Consider the following 22569-nt stretch of genomic DNA (forward strand, 5'->3'; position numbering starts at 1 on the left):
GCTATATTTAAGAGGAAGTTAGATATGGCCTTTGTGGCTAAAGGAATCGGGGGTATGGAGAGAAAGCAGGTACAGGGTTTTGAGTTGGATGATCAGCCATGATCATACTGAATGGCGGTGCAGGCTCGAAGGGCCGAATGGCCTACTCCTGCACCTATTTTCTATGTTTCTATGTTTAGAGGAAGCAAAGACGTGCACTGTAATATCCAATAGTTTGCCACCTTATGACTATCAGCGGGGACTAGAAGGGAAACTGAGGAGCTAATGTGGATAAGTTGACACTGGATGATGTTGTGCATGTTGTTATCCCATGTAAAGAAGAATAATTTAGGTCTACCTGTTATGAAACAAAAATCTCTTTTATTTTAAAAAACAAACTTGCGTTTTCTTAAAAGTTGCATTGCTACAAATCTGTAGAAGCTTGTGACCAAGTTGTTCTGAGGCAGAGCCACTGGAAGGTTCAAAGTAACTTTATTATCAAAATATCTATATGTGTTATATGTGGAAAAGCCCATTAATTTTCTATATTTCATGGTTATCTGGAGAAGACAAATATCAGAGTTGTACATGCATACTTTGACAATAACTGGCCAGTGGTATTGTGAAAGTTCCTGAGTTTGAATCTGATTGGCTTCTTGTATGCTTTCCATCTGTGCTAGGTTGAGTGTCAAGCTAGCTTCGTAAAACAAAACTGACAAATTCTGCAGATTTGGCAAAAATCTTGCCCCCATCTGCGTGAAACACCCTGGTTTCCTTGGCTGTGTAAGTCTAGGGAAGTCATTCTCAAGTCCGCCAAAGTCATGAGATTGTGGTGGCTTGATCCCACCCCAAACCTCGGTTTGTGCAGTTGCTGTGTAATTTGCTACCCTGTTACAAATTAGTGCCACAAAATAACAGACAGTACACTGCATATCATTAAAGGAATTATATTTATGAATCTTAATTAAAGGGTTAGTGAAGAATAACAAAAAGAAAAGGGCCCATTCTAATTAAACATTCAAATGTGCACAAGTTGGAGCTATCTTGACCTTCTCTGTTACTCATGTGCTGGGTCCTCGGTCAGTGTGAATGCCCACACCACCTTCTGAACATCGTTTGCAATCCATCTCACTCACCGGATCGTAAGCTGTGACTGGTTCTCCTCAGCATCTTCTCTCTTAATCTCCCGCCAAATAAAAAAAACCCCGAGCCCAACCTTAGTGTCCCTCACCAGAGAAACCTCCGCTTAATTTGACCATCCTAATTGGATGGCGCACATTTCTCCTCATCTCTTATCTTCGACAAGTCAAGTCGTCAAGTCACTTTTATTGTCAATTCGACCATATCTGCTGGTACAGTATACAGTAAAAATGAGACAACGTTTTTCAGGACCATGGTGTTACATGACACAGTACAAAAACTAGACTGAACTACGTAAAAAAAAAACAACACAGAGAAAGCTACACTAGACTACAGGACTGCATAAAGTGTACAAAAACAGTGCAGGCATTACAATAAATAATAAACAGGACAGTGGGCAAGGTGTCAGTCCAGGCTTCGGATATTGAGGAGTCTGATAGCTTGGGGGAAGAAGCTGTTACATAGTCTGGACGTGAGAGCCCAAATGCTTTGGAGCCTTTTCCCAGATGGCAGGAGGGAGAAGAGATTGTATGAGGGGTGCATGGGGTCTTCATAATGCTGTTTCCTTTGCGGATGCAGCGTGTATTGTAAATGTCCGTAATGGCGGGAAGAGAGACCCCGATAATCTTCTCAGCTGACCTCACTATATGCTGCAGGGTCTTGCGATCCGAGTTGGTGCAATTTCCGAACCAGGCTGTGATGCTGCTGCTCAGGATGCTCTCAGTACAACCCCTGTAGAATGTGATGAGGACGGGGGGTAGGAGATGGACTTTCCTCAACCTTCGCAGAAAGCAGAGATGCTGCTGGACTTTCTTTGCTATGGAGCTGGTGTTGAGGGTCCAGGTGAGATTCTCCATCAGGTGAACACCAAGAAACTTAGTGCTCTTTACGATCTCTACAGAGAAGCCATCGATGTTCAGTGGAGAGTGGTTGCTCCGTGCCCTCCTGAAGTCAACAACCATCTCTTTTGTTCACATTAAGAGACAGGTTGTTGGCTCTGCACCAGTCCGTTAGCCGCTGCACCTCCTCTCTGTAAGCTGACTCATCGTTCTTGCTGATGAGACCCACCACTGTTGTATCATCGGCGAAGTTGATGATATGGTTCAAGCTGTGTGTTGCAGTACAGTTGTGGGTCAGCAGAGTGAACAGCAGTGGACTGAGCACACAGCCCTGGGGAGCCCCCCTGCTCAGTGTGATGGTGTTTTGCGATGCTGCTCCCGATCTGGACGGACTGAGGTCTCCCAGTCAGGAAGCCTAGGATCCAGTTGCAGAAGGAGGTGTTCAGGCCCAGTAGGCTCAGCTTTCTAATCAGTTTCTGAGGGATGATTGTGTTGAATGCTAAACTGAAATCTATGAACAGCAACCAAACATATGTGTCTTTTTTGTTCAGGTGGGTTAGGGCCAGGTGGAGTGTGGTGGCAATGGCGTCATCTGTTGAGCGATTGGGACGGTACACAAACTGCAGGGGGTCCAGTGAGGGGGGCAGCAGGGTTTTGATATGCCTCATGACAAGCCTCTTGAAACACTTCATGATGATGGATAACCCAAACAAGCTGAAAACAAGCTGCTTTTACAGAACTGCCCAAAATGAAATACAAACAGCAGAACAGTAAAAAATATGAAGCAGGGCATTACCTGCAAAAAGGAACAACAATACGTTGACAATAAAATGAACCTTTGACTCTTTACTGAAATATCATATATTATTTCTCAAATTTCCTGATTTTTTTTCTAATTGCTTTACATGTTAATTAGTTCGCTTTCTACATCTCAATCAAACTTCCTAATGGGTCTTTAAAAAATTAACACGAACAGGTTACTGGTTACATCAGACAAAGTCCGATTCCTTACCATAAGAATGTAACCAAGGCAGTATACAAACAGCAGAATGAATGTGATACCACCTTCATAGCCAAAAAAGCCCAGAAACGTCTCTACTTTCTGCAAAGGCTGAGGAAAGTCCATCTCCCACTCCCCATCCTCACCACATTCTACAGAGGATGTATCGAGAGTATCCTGAGCATCTGCATTACTGCCTGGATCGGAAATTGCACCGTCTCAGATCGTAAGTCCCTGCAGCGGATAGTGAAGTCAGCTGAAGGGATCGTCGGGGTCTCTCTTCCCACCTTTACAGACATTTACACCACACGTTGCACCCACAAAGCTAACAGTATTGTGCAGGATCCCACGCACCCCTCACACAAACTCTTCTCCCTCCTGCCCTCTGGTAAAAGGCACCAAAGCATTTGGGCTGTCACGACCAGACTGTGTAACAACTTCTTCCCCCAAGCCATCAGACTCCTCAATCCCCAGAGTCTAGTCTGACACCAACCTGCACACACACACACACACACACACACACACACACACACACACACACACACACACACACACACACACACACACACACACACACACACACACACACACCATTTCGCTCCATTTTTGCTCATTTATTTCACAATTCCTGGTAAAACATTGTTTGTATTGTTTACACTTACATCATTTATTATTATATTGTAATTTGCCCTTCACGGTGCCTATTGTCTTCTTTATTAATTGTAACACTTACCCAACAGGCTGGTATATGTCTAGGGAAAAAGGAGATCCAGCCACACACCAACCCCACCTCCCGTACACGCAGGTGCTGTGAGAATTGAGTTTATGCCTCGCGCCCGCCCACAGTATCAAACCCACAACAAATACCGTTATGAAATACACTTTAAAGAGTTTACTAAAATTAAAAGAGTATTAGGCAATACATTATGCAAGTATTATGCAAGGGAAAAAAACAAAAAGGCGCCAACTTATCAAAGTTCAGTCAGTTTAGTGCACATCGTTGGAGCTCAAACATCGAACAATTCGACCCCTCGTCGCTTGCCTCCAACCTCCACGTTTTCGCACCTAGGACCATGCCCGGTGGTCTTCCGAGCAGTGCAGTGCACGCCCACCTTCCTCGACGTCTTCCTCCCGTTCTCACCCAAAAGCCCGCGAAAAACCCCTCCCCCAAGTTTTCAGCCTCACAAGACAAAATAACATTCCCCATTGGTTAACAAATGAATACAATTACCATATCAACAAGTATAAAGCAAAACAACTGCGAGAGAAACACTTGTCAGACAAAGAAGCATTCCTAGATCCCAAATGAGGAACGTGGCTGGGCAAGAGAGATACCACATCGTGAAGGGGGATGGGGAAGAGAGATCCCACAGGAGGATGGGGGATGGGGAAGAGAGATCCCACAGGAGGAAGGGGGATGAGGAAGAGAGATCCTTCAGGAGGAAGGGGATGGGGAAGAGAGATGCGACAGGAGGAAGGGAATGGGAAGGTGAGATCCCACAGGAGCAAATGGATGGGGAAAAAGAGATCCCATAGGAGGAGGGGGGATGGGGTATTTCAACATGCAGGTGAACAGGGAGAAACAGTTTGGTGCTGGACCCCAGGATAGGGAGTTTGTAGAGTGCCAACTGGATGCATTCTTGGAACAGGTTGTACGAGAGCCGACCAGGGACAAGGCTATTCTGGATTTAGTCTTGTGTAATGAACAGGATTTGATAAGCGATCTTGAAGTAAAGGAGCCATTAGGAGGTAGTGTCCATAACATGATATGTTTTTATCTGCAGTTTGAGAAGGATAAGGGCAGCTTGGAGGTGTCAGTGTTGCAGTTGAACAGGGGAAACTATGGAGCCATGAGGGAGGAGCTGTCCAAAGTTGACTGGACGGATAGCCTAGCAGAAAAGGCAGTGGAACAGCAATGGCAGGTATTCTTGGGAATAATGCACAAGGTGCAAAATCAGTTCATCCCCCAGAGAAGGAAGAATTCAAAGTGGGGAAAGGGGCCACAGTGGTTGACAAAGGAAGTCAGAGATTACTTAGCATTAAAAAAAGGAAGTATGACAGAGCTAAGGTGAGTGGGAGGACAGATGATTGAGAAATTTTTAAGGAACAACAGAACTTAACTAAAAAGGCAATATGGGGAGAAAAAATGAGATACGAATGCAAGCTAGCCAGGAATATAAAGGAAGATAGCAAAAGCTTTTTTAGGTATGTGAAGAGAAAGAAGATAGTTAAGAACAATGTTGGGCCCTTGAAGAATGAATTGGGTGAAATTGTTATGGGAAACAGAGAAATGGCAGAAGAATTTAATGAGTACTTTAGATCTGTTTTCACTAAGGAAGACACAAGCAATCTCCCAGGTGTATGGTTGGGCCAAAACATAGTGTAACAGAGGAAATGAAACAGATTGACATTAGGAAGGAAACGGTGATGAGTAGACTGATGGGACTGAAAGCTGACAAATCCCCAGGTCCAGTTGGTCTGCATCCTAGGGTACTAAAGGAGGTGGCCCTGGAAATTGCGGATGCATTGGTAATCATTTTCCAATGTTCCTTAGATTCAGGATCAGTTCCTGAGGATTGGAGAATGGCTGACGTTATCCCACTTTTTAAGAGAGGAGGGAGGGAGTAAACAGAGAACTATCGACCTGTCAGCCTGACATCAGTGGTGGTGGGGATGCTAGAGTCCATTATTAAGGATGAAATAGTGGCATATCTAGATAGGAGTGATAGGATTGGACCGAGCCAGCATGGATTTACCAAGGGTAAATCATGCTTGACTAATCTGTTGGAGTTTTTCGAGGATGTAACCAGGAAGTTAGAAGGGTGAGATCCAGTGGATGTAGTGCACCTCGATTCTCAGAAGCCGTTTGATAAGGTCCCACATAGGTGATTGGTGGGTAAAATCAAAGCTCAGGGCATCGAGGGGAAGACATTGACATGGATAGAAAACTAGTTGGCAGATAGAAAGCAAAGGGTATCTGTGAATGGGTGTTTCTTGGAATGGCAGGTGGTGACTAGTGGGGTGCCACCGGGCTCGGTATTGAGACCACAGCTGTTTTCAATTTACATCAACGATTTAGATGCAGGCATTGAGAATAACATCAGCAAATTTGCTGATGATACTAAGCTGGGTGGCAGTGTGACATGTGATGAGGATGTTAGGAGAATTCAGGGTGACTTGGATAGGCTGGGTGAGTGGGCAGATACTCGGCAGATGACGTTTAATGTGAATTAGTGTGAGGTTATCCACTTTGGCAGTAAGAACAGGAAGGCAGATTATTATCTGAATGGTGTAGAGTTAGGTAAGGGAGAAATACGAAGAGATCTAGGAGTCCTTGTTCATCAGTCACTGAAGGTGAATGAGCAAGTACAGCAGGCTGTGAAGAAGGCTAATGGAATGTTGACCTTTATTACAAAGTAAATTGAGTACAAGAGCAAGGAAATCCTTTTGCATTTGTACAGAGCCCTGGTGAGACTACACCTGGAGTATTGTGTACAGTTTTGGTCTGCAGGGTTAAGGAAGGACATCCTGGCTGTAGGGGAAGTGCAGAGTAGATTCACGAGGTTAATTCCTGGGATGTCTGGACTGCCTTATGCAGAGAGGCTAGAGAGACTGGGCTTGTACACACTGGAATTAAGGAGATTGAGAGGGGATCTGATTGAAATATATAAGATTATTAAGGGATTGGACAAGATAGAGGCAGGAAATATGTTCCTGATGTTGGGAGAGTCCAGAATCAGAGTGCATGGTTTGTGAATAACGGATAGGTCATTTAGGACAGAGTTAAGGAAAAACTTCTCCCAGAGAGTCGTGTGGGTCTGGAATGCACTGCCTTGGAAGGTAGTGGAGGCCAATTCTCTGGATGCTTTCAAGAAGGAGTTAGTTAGGTATCTTATGGATAGGGGAATCAAGGAATATGGGGACATGGAAGGAACTGGGTATTGATAGTAGATGCTCAGCCATGATCACAAAATGGCGGTGCAGGCTCGAAGGGCTGAATGGTCTACTTCTGCACCTATTGTCTATTGTCTACTCTTAACAAACCAAAAAACCCATTTTGAGTAACATACACAGGACAGTGTACATAATTATTGTTCTGTCTTGCACTGTTCTGTGCAGTTTATGTAGTCCCGTGTAGGTCTGAAGTCTAATGTAGTTTTGAGTTGTCTCACATACTCTAGTGTAGTTTTGTGTTGTTTCATGTAGCACCACGGTCCTGGAGGAACGTTGTTTCGTTTTTACTGTGTACTGTACCAGCAGTTATGGTCGAAATGACAATAACAGTGACTTGACTTGACTTGACCTATGTAGAGGTACCACAAGAATGCAGCTTTCAAAATTAGCATACAATCTTAACCTTAAAGCTAAAAAGGGATTGAAAATAATAGATTGAAGATTTACTTGCAATTAGTTTTCTTTACAGTGTTCACGGAATAGTCTTCAAAACATTAGTAAACTTCTGAAGCAACATTTAATGCTGAATATTTATTTGGTCCTTGTGCATCTTTGGCCCAGACATCCCTCCTTTCAATTTTATTACAATTACTTTTGTTTTAAAATAATTTTCTATTCAGCGCTGAATGAGAAAGTTATGCAAGCCCTGAGATGCTTGTGGTCTATTTTTAGAAAAAATCACGTTATTTGTTTTCACTCTAGATACACTGCAATTGGATCTCTGTTAGTTCTAACATGTGTTGGGTCATCTGAACAAGAACCATATGGAGTTGAAATTCCAGCCATTCCCTCCCCGTAATACGAATGGGATTCTGGTTGAAGTCCAAGGAAAACAGTTGAAATGATAATTTTCACCATTTTCCAATGAGAGATGCAAGCATATCATCAGGGTTGTCAAATCATTGTTGGAACTCTTAGAATTTTCTCATTATGTAGTAACACAAAATATAATAACTTGTCCATACATTTAAAAGGAGCCAAATTTAATTTTGTTTGCCGCGTATAAGTAGATGTTAAGCTGACAAACAAAGGCAGGAACCAAAAGTTTGAGCATGATGGAACTAATGTTCTGCATTGCATCTATTTCATTGCAAGGATTATTGCAGGTAAGGCAGATGAGTTTAGAGTGTGGATCAGCAAATATAATTATGATATTGTAGCCATGACTGGGGCTTGGTTGTAGGAGGCTCAGGACTGGCAGCTCATTGTTCTAGCGTTCCCTTGTCTTAGGTAATGATAGAGGGGGAGATATTAAAGGAGGAGAGATGGCATACTAATCAGTAAAAATATCAGACAGGACAGACTGGAGGATCCACCTACTGAGGGTGGATCTGAGGAATAAGAAAGGGATGTCCACATTAATGGGATTTTATTATATGCATTGGTCAGTAGGATTTAAAGGATCAAATTTGTAGAGAGAGAGATTTGTGATCGGAGGTGATTTCAAAATTCCACAAATTGACAGATTCCCACAGTATAAGATGACTGGATAGAATAGAGTTTATAAAATGTGTTCTTGAAAGTTCCCTTAATCAATTTATAGAGGTCCCAACTAGGGAGAGTGTGATACTGGATCTACTATTATGGAAAAAGACAGCGCAAGAGACGGAAGTGTGTGTAGGGAAGTAGTTTGGAACTAGTTACATTAGTTTCAAGATAACTATGCAGAAGGATAGGACTGGTCCTCAGGATGAGATTTTAAGTTCGAGAAAGGCCAATTTTAATGACATCAGGAAGGATGTAGCAAGTGTGGATTGGTATAGGTTGTTTTCTGGAATAGGAATGCTTAGTAAGTGGGAAGTCTTCAAAAGTGAAATATTGATAATACTGACTTTGTATGTTAGAGTAAAAGGCAAGGCTTTAGGGTTTAGGGAACCTTGGTTTTCAAAAGGTATTGACGTCCTGGTTAAGAAGGAGTTACATAGCAGGTAAAGGCAGCAAGGAACAGACGAGCCTCTTGTGGAGTATGAGAAATCCAAGAGAACTCTTAAGAGGGATCTCAGGAGTATTAAAAGTAAGCATGAGGTTGCTTAGCAGACAAAGTGAAGGAGAATCCCAAGAACTTCTATAGGTATATTAAGAGCAAAAGCGTAGCAAGGGTCAAAATTAGGGAGAATAATTCTGCAGAACCTGTCAAGGTGTCCTCTCAGATCTTGAGGGAGGCTGGTACTGAAATTGCAGGAACCCTGGCGGTAGTATTTAAAATATCCTTAACCAAGAGCATGATGCCAAGGGACTGGAGTATAGCTAATGCTGTTCCGTTGTTCAAGAAAGGCTCTAAGAATATGCCAGAAAATTATAAGCCTGGTGTCAGTCATGGATAAGATACTGGAAGGTATTCCAAGGAACTGGATAGATACAGCCTGATTAGGGATAGTCAACATGGCTTTGTGTATGATAAGTTGTCTCTAACAAGTCTTAGAGTTTTTGAAGGAGATTATCAGTAAAGTTGATAAAGGAAGGGCATTGGATGTTGTCTACTTGGACTTCAGCAAGGCCCTTGACAAAGTCCTACATGGGAGTTGGTCCAGAAGGTTCAGTCACTTGGCATTCAGGATTTAACACTGGTGTAGTGGGAAAAGCTAGTGAGTGGTAGTAGATGATTGCCTCTCTGGCTGGAGGCTAATGACTAGTGGTGTGCTGCAAGGTTAGATCCACTGTTGTTGATGATTTGGGTGATTATATGGTAAACTGGCTCAGCAAATTTGCAAACAAAGACAAGATTAGGGGCATAGTGGACAGTGAGGAAGGCTATCCAAGCTTTCAGCAGGATCTGGATCGGCTGGTAGAGTGGGCTGAAAAATGGCAAATGGAACTTAAAGCAGGTTTAAAGTGTTGCACTTTGGGAGTACAAGCCAGGGTAGGATTTACTTAGTGGAATGTGGGGCACTGAAGAGTGCTGTAGAACAAAGGGATCTGGAAATACAGATCCATAATTTCTTTTAAGTGGTGTCTCAGGAAGATAGGATTGTAGAGAGGGCTTTTGGCTTGCTAGCCTTCATAAATCAGAGTATGAGTACATGAGTGGAGATGTTACCTTGAAGTCGTATAAAATGTTGATGAGGCCAAACTTGGAATATTCTGTGCAGTTCTGGTAATCTATTTACAGGAAAGATATCAATAAGCTTGAAAGAGTGCAGAGAAAATTTAGAAGGATGTTGCTGGTACTTCAGAGCCCAGGTTGTCAGGTAAGGTTGAATAGGTTAAGACTTTTTTTTTCCCCCTGGAGTGTAGGAGAGTGAGAAGAGATTTGATAGAGACATGCAAAATTATGAGGTGAATAGATATGGTTAATGCAAGCATGCTTTTTTACACTGAGGTTGGGTGAGACTAGAACTAGAGGTCACATGTTAAGAATGAAAGGTGAAATATTTAAAGGGAATCTGAGGGGCAACTTCTTCACTCAGAGGGTGGTGCAAGTGTAGAATGAGCTGCCAGCAGAAGTGGCAGATGTAGTTTTGATTGCAACATTTGAGTGAAGTTTGGATAAGTACATGGATGGAAGAGGTATCGAGGGCTGTGGTACTGCTGCGCGTCGATGGGACTGGGCAGAATAGCAGTTTAACGTAGGCTAGATGAGGGCCAAGGGACTGTTTTGGTGCTGTGGCTCTGTAAGTACTTTTGCAAATTATTTCATTTTTTAATTTCCATATTTGTAGAATATTGATGCGGGTCATTCTGTTCATCAAGGATATTAGAAAAGGTCTGATGAATAGTAGTCCACATTTGCTTAGGAAAATGTGTTTATAAATTCAATGAGACAGTTAATAATGTTAAATAAAATGTGCCTTACAGGACACAATGGCAAAACGCAACACTGTGATAGGAACACCATTTTGGATGGCACCAGAAGTGATCCAAGAAATCGGCTACAATTGTGTTGCAGACATTTGGTCTTTGGGGATCACTGCAATTGAAATGGCTGAAGGCAAGCCGCCCTATGCAGACATTCATCCAATGAGGGTAAGTGTGTAAGATCCATTTTGACAAAGTATTTTAAGTTTAAGTTACTTCATCCTGAATGCCCGTTGTTCTAATCATGGGCAACATATGCCATTTTGTCAGGAGACTTTACAAAGATTGCCGTAAATATCAGCTGCACATTCTCCCCAGGTTAGGGGCAGGGTTCAATTCCTTTAAGCCTTTTCTAACTTGAACAGCTCTTGCAAGTCAGAAATGTGACCACAAACCAGACATCCAGGAGACAAAATTGCTTACAGTCCCACTGTGCAGCCAGCAAATCCATCCTACTTGTATCCCAAATGCTTGTTTGGATGAATTCACTGTACATAGTGATGAGTATTTCTAACTTGGGATGGGCTGTTACATGTTTAAAAGTAAGACTATCCATGTATAGAGGTCTTTTCCTTGATCTTGTGCTTCCTGAATGTTGAGCTGCTCTAGGTGAGGACCTCACAAAAAAAACGCTGATTGAGAGCTTTATTTTATTTGTACGTTGTTAGCTCCATTGAAAAATTCATAACTGCTGTGTGATAATTAAGTCTCAATTATAATCAGATGTAGTTGATTGGGAAGTAGGACTAATATTGCATTCTTTCTGAGTAACGTAGCAAATCTGTGAGGCTGAAGCTGATTTATAAGTACAGTCACAGCAGCTTGTAGCACAAATAAGCCAAGGTCAAAGACAAGAGGAAACTGAATCTGGGGAGATTGAAGGTAGCTTACTGAATGATAGTCTATTTAATGTGTAGATCATACAAACAAATTAACACTGCTGAAAAAAGCACAAGTATTATGTTGAACATGCAGTATTGATTGGAATCAATTAAAAAGGTAAGGAGATAAATGCTTACAAGGTAAAAGCCTTATTTTTGGACATTAATTCAGAACAAAGAAATTGAAAAAACGCTTGGTAGATCTGACAGTTAAAATGTTTGGAGTTAACTTCTGTATTTCAGGGCTTAGAAAACTGATGCAAACATAAAAATTAGATTTGAAAGTGCAAGTGAAGCCCAATTATGGCTATTTGGGTGATGGAAATTCGTCCTTACAAAATTCACAAGTCACCATCCAAAAACTTAAGGTGTGGAATAAAATTAATTTTTATTGAATTTATGTGGAAAATAAATAAGGAAGCATGAAATGTATTTTTTTGAACCTGATGTATACGCGAATGATGTGGCTTTGTGTAATGGAAAATCATGGTATAGATTGTTTTCTAGGAACTCAACCTCTACCCCTTCCCATAACATTGGGATTGCTGTAATTCTAAATGAGGCATTAGACATTAAACTTGTATCATTGCATATGAAATGTTTGTATGAAATATCTTGGGAGTAATATTTGTTGAAATGTATAAATGTTAACTAATCCTCTGGGTAAAAATTAAATTAAACAATTAAAGTTGCTGATTTTTTTCCTATTTTGTGTTTTCCATATGCTATTAGAAAATATAATGTAAATTTTTTTTGCATTTTGCCATTATTAACAGTTATATTTGATGTGTGCCAGCTAGAAAGTCTGTACAAATTTCTGTGCTTTTCGTCGAGGTAGTTAAAGATATGTAGTCTTTAATGCTAGAATTTGTAACAATAGAATGCACATTCAAATTATCTTGTGTTCTAATTTTGCTCTAGACCTATTGGCATATCACAAAGGAACTAAACTGTCAGTATACTGTCTTCTGAGCAAGGACAGTTATCCTTATGTGGAACCATTATCTCTAAAAGTTTCTCAAGACAGGAAATAGCACATACAGGAAAAACAAGCTTAGCTTGTCATCGCTATTATGATAAGATTATCTTTATTTGTCACATGTACATTGAAACATACAGTGAAATGAGTTGTTTGTGTCACTGACCAACTGAGGATCTGCTGGGCTTGTGCCAGCTTGCAACTGTCACCATGGTTCTGGTGCCCTCATAGCATGTCCACAACTTATTAACGCTAATCTGTATGTCTTTGGAATGTGAGAGGAAACTAGAGCACCTGAAGAATACCCACACAGTCATGGGGAGAATGTACGAGCTCCATATAGACAGTGGCAGAAATTGAATCCCTTACGCTGAGTAAGGGTGTTGTGGACAAGGATAAAGTGGTAACCTCATAATACAAAACCTGCATTCAACACTTTTGAGAACGCATTGAAGTATAGAGGAATTAATTATTCCTCTATAATTAATTATAGAGTCAGGCTGCATCTATGGTTGGGAATAAACCATTGATGTTTTGAGTCGAGACCTTTCATCTAAGACTGAATGAAGGGTTTTGGCCTGAAATATTAGTTGTTTATTCTCCTGCATAGATGCTGCCTGACTTGCTGAACTCCTCCAACAGTTACTGATTTATGTTGAATTCCTTAACTTTGCCCATAGAACACAGAGCATAGGAAAAGTCCATCATGTGTGTTCCAGCCATGATACCAGTCTAAATTAATCTCACTTACTTGTGCATAATCCCTCTCTTCCTTGCTTTTTCATGTGTTTGTTTAAATGCTTCTTAAATGATGCTGTTGAATGTGCTTCTAGCTCTTACCCTGGCAGCCCATTCTAAGCATCTACTATGCTTTGATTTTAAAAAATTGGATTAAAAATCTTTTAAACTCTCTTACCCTCAATTTAAAGTTCAAGTTTAATTTCAACTGTCATTCAACCATACACAGGAATGTAGCCAAATGATCAAGGTGCAAGACACAGAACCAATTGTCTAACCTCTTCTTGTAGATAATAATCTCTGATCCTGTCAACATTCTGATGAACCTCTTCTGTGCCCCCTCCATAGCCTCTAAATCCTTCCTGTAATGCAGCAACCTGAGCATGTCAGACATCATCTGAACCATCTTATCTACTTGTTATGCCAATTGTAGGAAACAGTGGAACTGCGCCCCAAAATCTCTCTATTTTCCTGTGCTCCTAAGGATCCTGCCATTTACTGTATACTATCCTCTTGCATTTGATCTCCAAAATTAAGTTTCTCTCTCTTGTCTGGACTAAACTCCATCAGCCTTTTCTCTGCCTGAACCTCTAGCAGATCCTGCTGTATTCTTGGACAACTTTCCCCACTATTCCACAGTTCCACAAATTTTACGAAGTTTGCAAACTTAATAATTAGTCTGTCTACATATTTTGTTCAAATCATTAATATATACATTTAACAGATGCCCCAGCACTGATCCTTGTGGAACATGATTAACCTGATGCTACAACATTGATCTGGAACCATTGCTGAGGACTCTCGGCCTACTTTTGCCTGGTAGTGTGCCATTTGCAATGATGGATTTGCCTTGCTGGTGTAGCAGAAGGTACTGAGAGATTGTCGATGATGGAATGTGGTACATTATCTGTTAGGTATAAATCTATGAGTACAATTCTATACGACTTTTGTTTGGACACCAGAAGCCAGATGTTTGTGAGAAGGACTTGGCTGGATCAGCAGGCTGGGTGTAACCTCAGTGCCGAAGTTGATGCCAAGTGGCCCATCCGGTTTTATTCCTCCTTTGTGAGCTTAAAAGTACAATTCTGTGCCTTGTTTGGCAACTACAGAAAGTAAGACTTGTACACTGGGACAGGTCAGGAATACACAGTGTCAAACCAAAGTCTAGTTCAAGTAATGATGTCAGAATCAGAATCAGGTTTATTATCACCGACATGTGTCGTGAAATTTGTTAACTTCACAGCAGCGGTTCAATGCAAAACATAATATAGAAGAAAAAAAATAAAATAATGATAATAATAAATAATTAAGTTATTTACAGTATACAGTAGGCCTTCCTTATCCGCGGGTTCCACATGCATGGATTCAACCAACCGACTTTGGGAAAATCCGAAGTTCTCTCTCCAACACTCGTTGTTTGAGCATGTACAGACTTTTTTTCTTGTTATTATTCCCTAAACAATACGGTATAACAACTATTTACATAGCATTTACGTTGTATTAGATGCTATAAGTAATCTAGAGATGATATTAAGTACAGGCAGTCTTTAAGTCGGATTTGTATGTAAGTTGGAACAGGTACAGCTGGTATGTATTATTTAGCATCAGTTAGTCAAACGTTTGTCTTAGTGTATAGTATATATTTTACCTTTCTATGCATATAAAACACAAGAAATGTATGTATTTCAATAATTAAACCACTGTGTTGCTTAGTAATAATTGTAGCTTTCATTGGGGCAGGGCCTTACACATGCTCCATTATTTTCACTTTATCCTTTAAAATTGTTACGATCATTGACCGACTGTAGCCTAATGCTTTTCCAATGACCGATGGCGTTTCACCTTTTTCCGATCGCTTTATTATTTCCACTTTATTTTCAATTGTGATCATTTTCTGTCAACAGAACAGAAAGACTGTGGATTCAGCCAGCCACAGGCGGCGGGTCTGGAACTCCCCTGGGTCCTAAAGTCCATCCGCACTAAGACAGGTTAAATAAAGGACTTGAGCATCCGTGTTTTTTTGGCATCTGCAGGAGGCCCTGGAACCAATCCCCCACAGATAAGGAGGGCCAATTGTACCTATATTGAATAGATTAAAAATTGTGCTAAGAAACAGAAATGTTATATATTAAAAAAGTGAGGTAGTGTTCGAGGGTTCAATGTTCATTTAGGAATTGGATGACAGAGGGGAAGAAGCTGCTCCTGCATTGCTGAGTGTGTGCCTTCAGGCTTCTGTACTGCCTACCTGTTGGTAACAGTGAGAAAAGAGCATGCTGTGGGTGCTGGAGGTCCTTAATAATGGATGCTGCCTTTCCGAGACACTACTCCTTGAAGATGTCCTGGGTATTTTCAAAGATGGACTAAATTTACAACCCTCTGCAGCTTCTTTCAGTCCTGTGCAATAGCACCCCCCTACTCAGACAGTGGTGCAGCCTGTCAGAATGCTCTCCACAATACATCTGTAGAAGTTTTTGAGTGTATTTGTTGACATTCCAAATCTCTTCAAACTCCTAATGAAGTATAGTCACTGTCTTACCTTCTTTATAACTGCATCGATTTGTTGGAACCATGTTAGGTCCTCAGAGATCTTGACACCCAGGAACTTGAAACTGTTCACTCTCTCCACTTCTGATCCCTCTGTGAGGATTGGTATGTGTTCCTTTATCTTACCCTTCCTGAAGTCCACAATCGGCTCTTTCGTCATACTGACGTTGAGTGCCAGGTTGTTGTTGTAGCACCACTTTACTAGTTGGCTTATCTTGCTCCCGTATGCCCTCACGTCACCATCTGAGATTCTACCAACAACGTTTGTATCATCTGCAAATTTATAGATGGTATCTGAGCTATGCCTCGCCACATAGTCATGGGTATAGAGAGAGTAGAGCAGTGGGCTAAGCACATACCTCCGAGGTGCACCAGTGTTGATCGTCAGCGAGGAGGAGATGTTATCATCAATCCGCACAGATTGCAGTCTTCCGGTTAGGAAGTTGAGTATCCAATTGCAGTGGGAGGTACAGAGGCCCAGGTTCTGTAAGTTCTGTGACGTTTGATGTTCCTAGGAGAGGAAGGAATTGTTGATAGCACTATGGAATTCTTGATGGCTTTGGTTCTTTTATGGCTCATACAAAATATCTTAAAATATGGATGCAGTGGAAGTTCAAGAAATGATGACTTGATATTTAGCTGCCTGGATATTTTTATAGATTATGTAACGTGGGGCATGCATCCCTTAAAGAATTCTACTGTGACCGACTGCTCTCTATTTTTGTTACAGTGTGAGCATTTAACTAGCAGGGACTGGTTGCCTGTTTCAGAGCATACTTGCTGAATAAGAAGTACTCTGTCCTCTCCAAGTTCTTCACTTGAATTTTGCAATTTGGTAGTTAATTCACTGGCTTTTCTCTAGAATCTTGGAGAGAAATACTAACACATGGGCTTGTTAATAAAGAAAATATTAAACTTGAAAATTTATAAGAAAACCACTGGAGAGGGAAGAATCAAAAATTAAAAACAAAATTGATGTGGAGACTGGAGGACCTGTTTTTTTAAAAAATGACGATCAGTCCCGATGTTCATTGAAGCAATTATGTCAGGATTGTTAGTAGACCTCTAAAAATTCAAGTCGGACAATCTGATGTATGAAAATTGTGCCATATTTATTTACATCATTGAACATAAGCATGTACTAATTTACTTAAATCTTTCTGTCATACATGCTATGTATACTACAGTAAAATAAAGCACAATCATGACACATTATTTTAAGTGTTATCTTGACCTGCCATGTGGGAAATTGAACTGATATGCATGCAATTGTCCAAATATCTGTTCCAGATCAGATAGATATGATTGTCATCCCATTGTACAAGTCCATTATAGTGTGAATTTTAAGTGTCAGATTGTTAGACCTCGTAAAGGAGTCATTGGCGCCACTGAAGCTGAGATGACAGACTCAACTTCACCAGATTTTAATGTGCTAATAACAGTTCTCACATGACACTAATTATTGCAAGCTGCAGATGGTACAGTTTTATGTGGGTATTGTAGTCAAAATTTGTAACCAAACTTTGACGTGGCTGGCTGTCCTTCTGCCTGCATACAAGCAGAGACTAAAGAGCAAGGCTTCAGAGATTAGGACATCAAAGAGGTGGTCATGGGAGGCAGAGGAGCAGCTACAGTGTTGCTTCAAGTCAGTGTATTAGGCTATGTTCAAGGACTCAACTGTGGATCTGAATGAATACACCATGATTGTCATTGACTTTATAAAAACAGTCATAGACGAGTGTGTCCTCACAAAATCATTTAGAGTCTTCTCCAACCAGATGCCCTGGCTGAACCACGGGATCCGCAATCTGCTGAGGGCCAGATCAGAGGCATTCAAGTGTATTGATTGGCTGCATCAGAACCTGGTATAGAGACACCGAAGCCCTTGAGTGGGCAATCCTTCAAAATGTAGTGAATATGGTCCAGTCCACCATGGGTAAAGCTGTGACCACCATTGAGCACCTCCATACAGAGTGCTGTTGCAGGAAAGCAGCATCCATCATCAGGGACCACCACCACTCAGTTCATGCTTTCTTCTCACTACTGCCATCAGGAAGCAGGTACAGGAGGTTGAGGACTCGCATCTCCAGTTATTACCTCTCAACCATCAGGCTCTTGAACCAGAGGGGATAACTTCACTCAACATCACTTGCCCCATCACTGAACTGTTCCCACAACCTAAGGACTCACTTTCAATGACTTTTTAGCTCATATTCTCAATATTTATTGCTTATTAATTTTTGTGTTTGCACAGTTTTTTGTCTTTTGCACACTGGTTGGCCAGCCTGTTGGTATGGTGTTTCATAGATTCTCTTTTGGTTGTTGGATTTATTCAGAATGCCCACAAGAAAATGAGTCTAATGGTGGTATATGGTGACATATTTTTATTTTGATAATAAATTTACTTTACTTTGAACTTTGAAAAGCATTCCAGGATGTGTGTTTTGCTTGCAGAAACAAATAGAGGAACGAGTCATTCATCCCCTCACTGTATTCTGCCATTTAATTGGTTCATGGCCTATCCGTACACTGCTTTTGACCCATGTTATTAGGTGTCCAAAGAAAACCTTTCAATCTCACTCTAAAAATTTCAAGTGACCCAATATGCACAGCCTTTTGTGAAGGCAGGATTAAAGATCTTGTATAAAGTACTTCCTTAGATCATTCCTAACAGCATCTGCCCTACTTACCTTTTACTTGCTGAAGAAAGTATTTTCCATCTACCCCATTGAATCTTTTCATTCTTTTCAAGATTAATCAATTTTCTGAAATTAAAAAAAAACACAGAAAACTTTGGAACTATTCAGCAGGTCTGGCCACATCTGTGTGAAGAGAAACTGAGTTGGAATTTTGGGTCAAAGACCCTTTATCAGATTTCCAGCATTTGCATTCTCTTTGATTTTCACTCTAAACACATAAAGCAGTGCAGAAAGTAACAATGTTGCTCCCAGTTTCCCGCCAGAGTGGAGGTAATTGGGTATAAACCAAGAATTTCTGCAGATGCTGGAAATCCAGAGTAACACACTCAAGGAACTCAGCAAACCAGACATCATCAATGGAGAGGAATAAAGGGTTGATGTTTTGTGCTGAGACCCTTCATCAGTGAATCTAGTTGCAAGATGACCCAGATCCATAGACAATATTCTGGATTTGAAGTTACCAGGTTCCTATATAATTGGAACTAGACATCTCTGCTGTTATACTCAAACTCTTGAAATGAAGATCAATGTTCATTTGCCTTTCTAATTGCTGCCTTGCATGTTAATTATGTGATTATTCTTGTTTTTAAATGCCCTTGGGTCTCTCTTAGCCTTTAATTCTCTGTCATTAAAAATATATTTCTATTTATTTTTACCAACTAATTATTTTTGGAGGAAAATTTGTTTGCCACCCAAGAAACTGCTGTGATTCCAGGCACATGTCCCAATCTCAGTTCATTGGCTGGCAACGAATGCTCTGAATAAAAAGAAAATCTTTTGGCTTTGTCTTCAGCATTTCTAGTTTGAACCCTCTTTTAACCCCATAGTATTCCATTTGCCATGTCTTTGCATATTCACTTAGCCTGTCTGTATTCCCTTGAAGTCTCCGCACATCATTTCCCTTCATCTCAGAGGAAATCCTCCCACTATCAATTTTGTCCGGACCCCCATTACTTTATATACTTCTGTTGGATTTCTCCTCAGCTCTTCTTCTCAAAAGAAAACAGTCCCAGCCTCCTTAATCTGCCTTTGTACTTATAGTCCTTCATCAAAGAAAGCTTTCGTATAAATTTTTACTGGATTCTCTCCAATGTTCTCACATGTTTTCTATAATGTGGCAATCAGAATTCAGCCTGAACCAGTGTTTTATAAAGGTACAGCATAACTTCCTTGCTCTCATACACTATGTCTCTCTTAATAAAGCACAAAGTTATGTATGTGTGTTATTAGTCACATTCTCAACCAGCCCTCCCTTACTTCAAAGATTTGTGCACTCATGTTCAAGGTCTCACTACTCATGCATCCCTTTTAGAACATGATCCTTTATTTTATGTTGTACTTTCCCATTCTTCCTACCAAAATCATCAGCTTAGGTTTCTCTGCTTTAACTTCACCCCCTCATTCCACCATATTTCTGTATCTTGCTACAGTCTGTTACAGTCCTCCTTACTATTCACAATTCGACCAAATCTTATTTAATTGACAATTTTACATGACTAGGTCATTACTATAAAATTTTTTAAAAGAAAGCCAAGGTCCATGGGAGGTGTCTGTCTTCACCTGCCTCTTGCCTGAGAAGCAGCCATTCACCATAGTATTCTATCATCAATTACTTAGAACACCTCTTATCCATAGTTGTGCTTCACATGTTCTGGAAATGCAATTACTTGCTTTATCAAAATCCACCTTAAAGTTCATGTACACCACATCAATTATAGTAACCTTGTTGATTCCCTGTTATGTTATTCATATATTTTATCAAATTGGTTAAACATAGCTTGCCCAAACTGGGTTTTCTTATGTCATTTTCTTTTATTAGCCCTGTTTCACATCAATGTTTCTAAAAGCTTTCCCATCACCACAGTTGCATTAACTGGATTATACCTTCTGGGTTTATCCTTACTCCCTTTCTCGTACATACTGTGCTGATACTCTTTTGATGTTTAGGAATTTCCATATGAGGATATCTGAATTCTTTTAAGCTCTGAGTTCTTGTCCCTCACTATTGGAGGAAATCATTTTGTCCCTTCTCAAGTTCATAGATACCTTATATGCAAGGAGGTACCAGAGACTGTAGATGCACGAATATAGCGCAACAGGAGCTGGAGGAGCTCTACAGGTCAGACAACATTTGTGGCAGGGAAAAGAATAGTTGACATTTCAGGTCAAAACCCAAAATATTGACGGTCCCTTCCACAGATGCTACATGACCCACTGTGTTCTTCCAGTGGGTTGTTGGCTTACACACTTAATGGCCACTTTAGTAGATACCTCCTGTACCAAATAAAGTGGCTACTGAGTTTACATTCATGGTCTTCTGCTGCTGTAGCCATCCACTGCAAGGTTTGACATGTGTATTCAGAGGTGCTTTCTTGCGAACTACTGTTGTAACGAGTGGTTATTTGAGTTGCTGTCCCCTTCCTGTCAGCTTGAATCAGTCTGGCTATTCTCCATGGACCTCTGTCATTAGCAAGGCATTTTTGCCCTCAGAATTGCCACTCACCAGATGTATTTTGGTTTGTGTACATTCTTTGTGCACTCAAGAGACTGTTATGTGTGAAAATCCCAGGAGATCAGCAATTTCCAAGATACTCAAAACACCGTCTGGCACCAAAAATAATTCTATGGTCAAAGTCAGTTAGGTCACATTTCTTCTCCATTCTGATGTTTGGTCTGAGCAATAACTGACCCTCTTGTCTACGCCTGTATACTTTGTGCATTGAGTTGCTGCCACATGATTGGCTGATTAGATATTTACATTAATGAGCAAGTGTATAGGTGTACCTAATAAAGTGGCACTGAATGTATGCATGTTGAATTTCATCTGCCATACTTTGTCTTGCAATCACATGTGGTGTATTGGTCATGTCCGTACAACTCGACAGAGCTTACTGTTTAGTTCATCCTCAAATCTATTTATTTATTTATCGAGTTACAGCATGGAATAGGCCCTTCCAATCCTTCAAACGGCACTGCTCAGCATTCCTCTGATTTAATCCTAGCCTAATCACTGTACAATGATCAGTTCATGGTCTTATCAATCTGTAGATTGGGGTCTATAACTACCTATTAATTTATCCAAGGTCATGGTACCAAATCCATCGAGCACTCTACTTGCAGCTTTCCACCCATCATATAAGGTTTCTCTTATCCTGTGTTCTACCTGCTGGCTAATTACTAACCCTTATCAGACATTCCATGCGCTCTAACTAAATTATCTCTTATGCGGAAGAAATGTTTTCAGGATATTTCCTCAAGTGTTATTCAAAGATTCAAAGTGCATTTATTGTTAAAGAATGTATAACTTGTACAACCCTGAGATGTGTTTGCTTATAGACAGTCTCAAAATAAGGAACCCAAAAGAACCCAGTTAAAAAAAATAAGACCAACCCCCAGGGCCAGTGAGAAAGAGAAAAAAATCATGTAAACAATAGAAGTAAGCAACAGCAACAGCATTTCAAACCAAATCAAGTCCTAAGATCCAAATCCCCGGATAGCCTGGCGTAGGTCCAAAGCTTCAATATACAGTTAATCATATCAGTGGGGCAAATCGCTGCAAGGTTCACAGACGTGAAGCACAGCAGCCAGGGCAGTCTCACAGCCTTAGCGTAACGGAGAGAGGATCCCCCAGACTACCTGGGCTGGCGTTTATATTGTACGAACCTCACACTGGGACCTGTCCCCGTTGTGGAGAATCACTCCAGGCCTAGACTTTGCTGCTGGAGAAGTCGATCCTCAACCTCATTATTTATGTATGTGTTAATGTGTATGTCAGCTAAATTGTAGAAATTCATGCTACTTAGTTTAAGGAAATAGCATCAAACCTAAATGAGCAGTTTCAATGTGACTATTGGCATATTACTGTCAAATTTCCAAGAATTTACTGTTCTTTATCAAATGGATAAACTTACTGTGGATACCAAAGTAGAAACTTGCTGAGTCATGTTGGCATGATATTAAAACCCAAGGGGGATTAAGCATGCAGTTGATGGATTTATAAGAAAACTATGCAGAATTCAAC

The 22569-nt window shown here is 40.7% G+C and overlaps 1 protein-coding gene across 1 annotated transcript in view; it reads left to right on the plus strand.

Moving 5' to 3' along the window:
* The window catches only part of stk3 (serine/threonine kinase 3 (STE20 homolog, yeast)), a 455037-nt gene that overhangs the window by 120474 nt on the left and 311994 nt on the right, over positions 1 to 22569 (plus strand). Inside the window, exon 6 of the mRNA XM_059976958.1 lies at positions 10708 to 10875. Within this exon, the coding sequence (XP_059832941.1) occupies positions 10708 to 10875 (168 nt within the window). The remainder of the gene's footprint in view (positions 1 to 10707; positions 10876 to 22569) is intronic.

The sequence above is a fragment of the Hypanus sabinus genome, chromosome 1, assembly GCF_030144855.1.
Source record: "Hypanus sabinus isolate sHypSab1 chromosome 1, sHypSab1.hap1, whole genome shotgun sequence".
NCBI classification, from domain to species: Eukaryota; Metazoa; Chordata; class Chondrichthyes; order Myliobatiformes; family Dasyatidae; genus Hypanus; species Hypanus sabinus.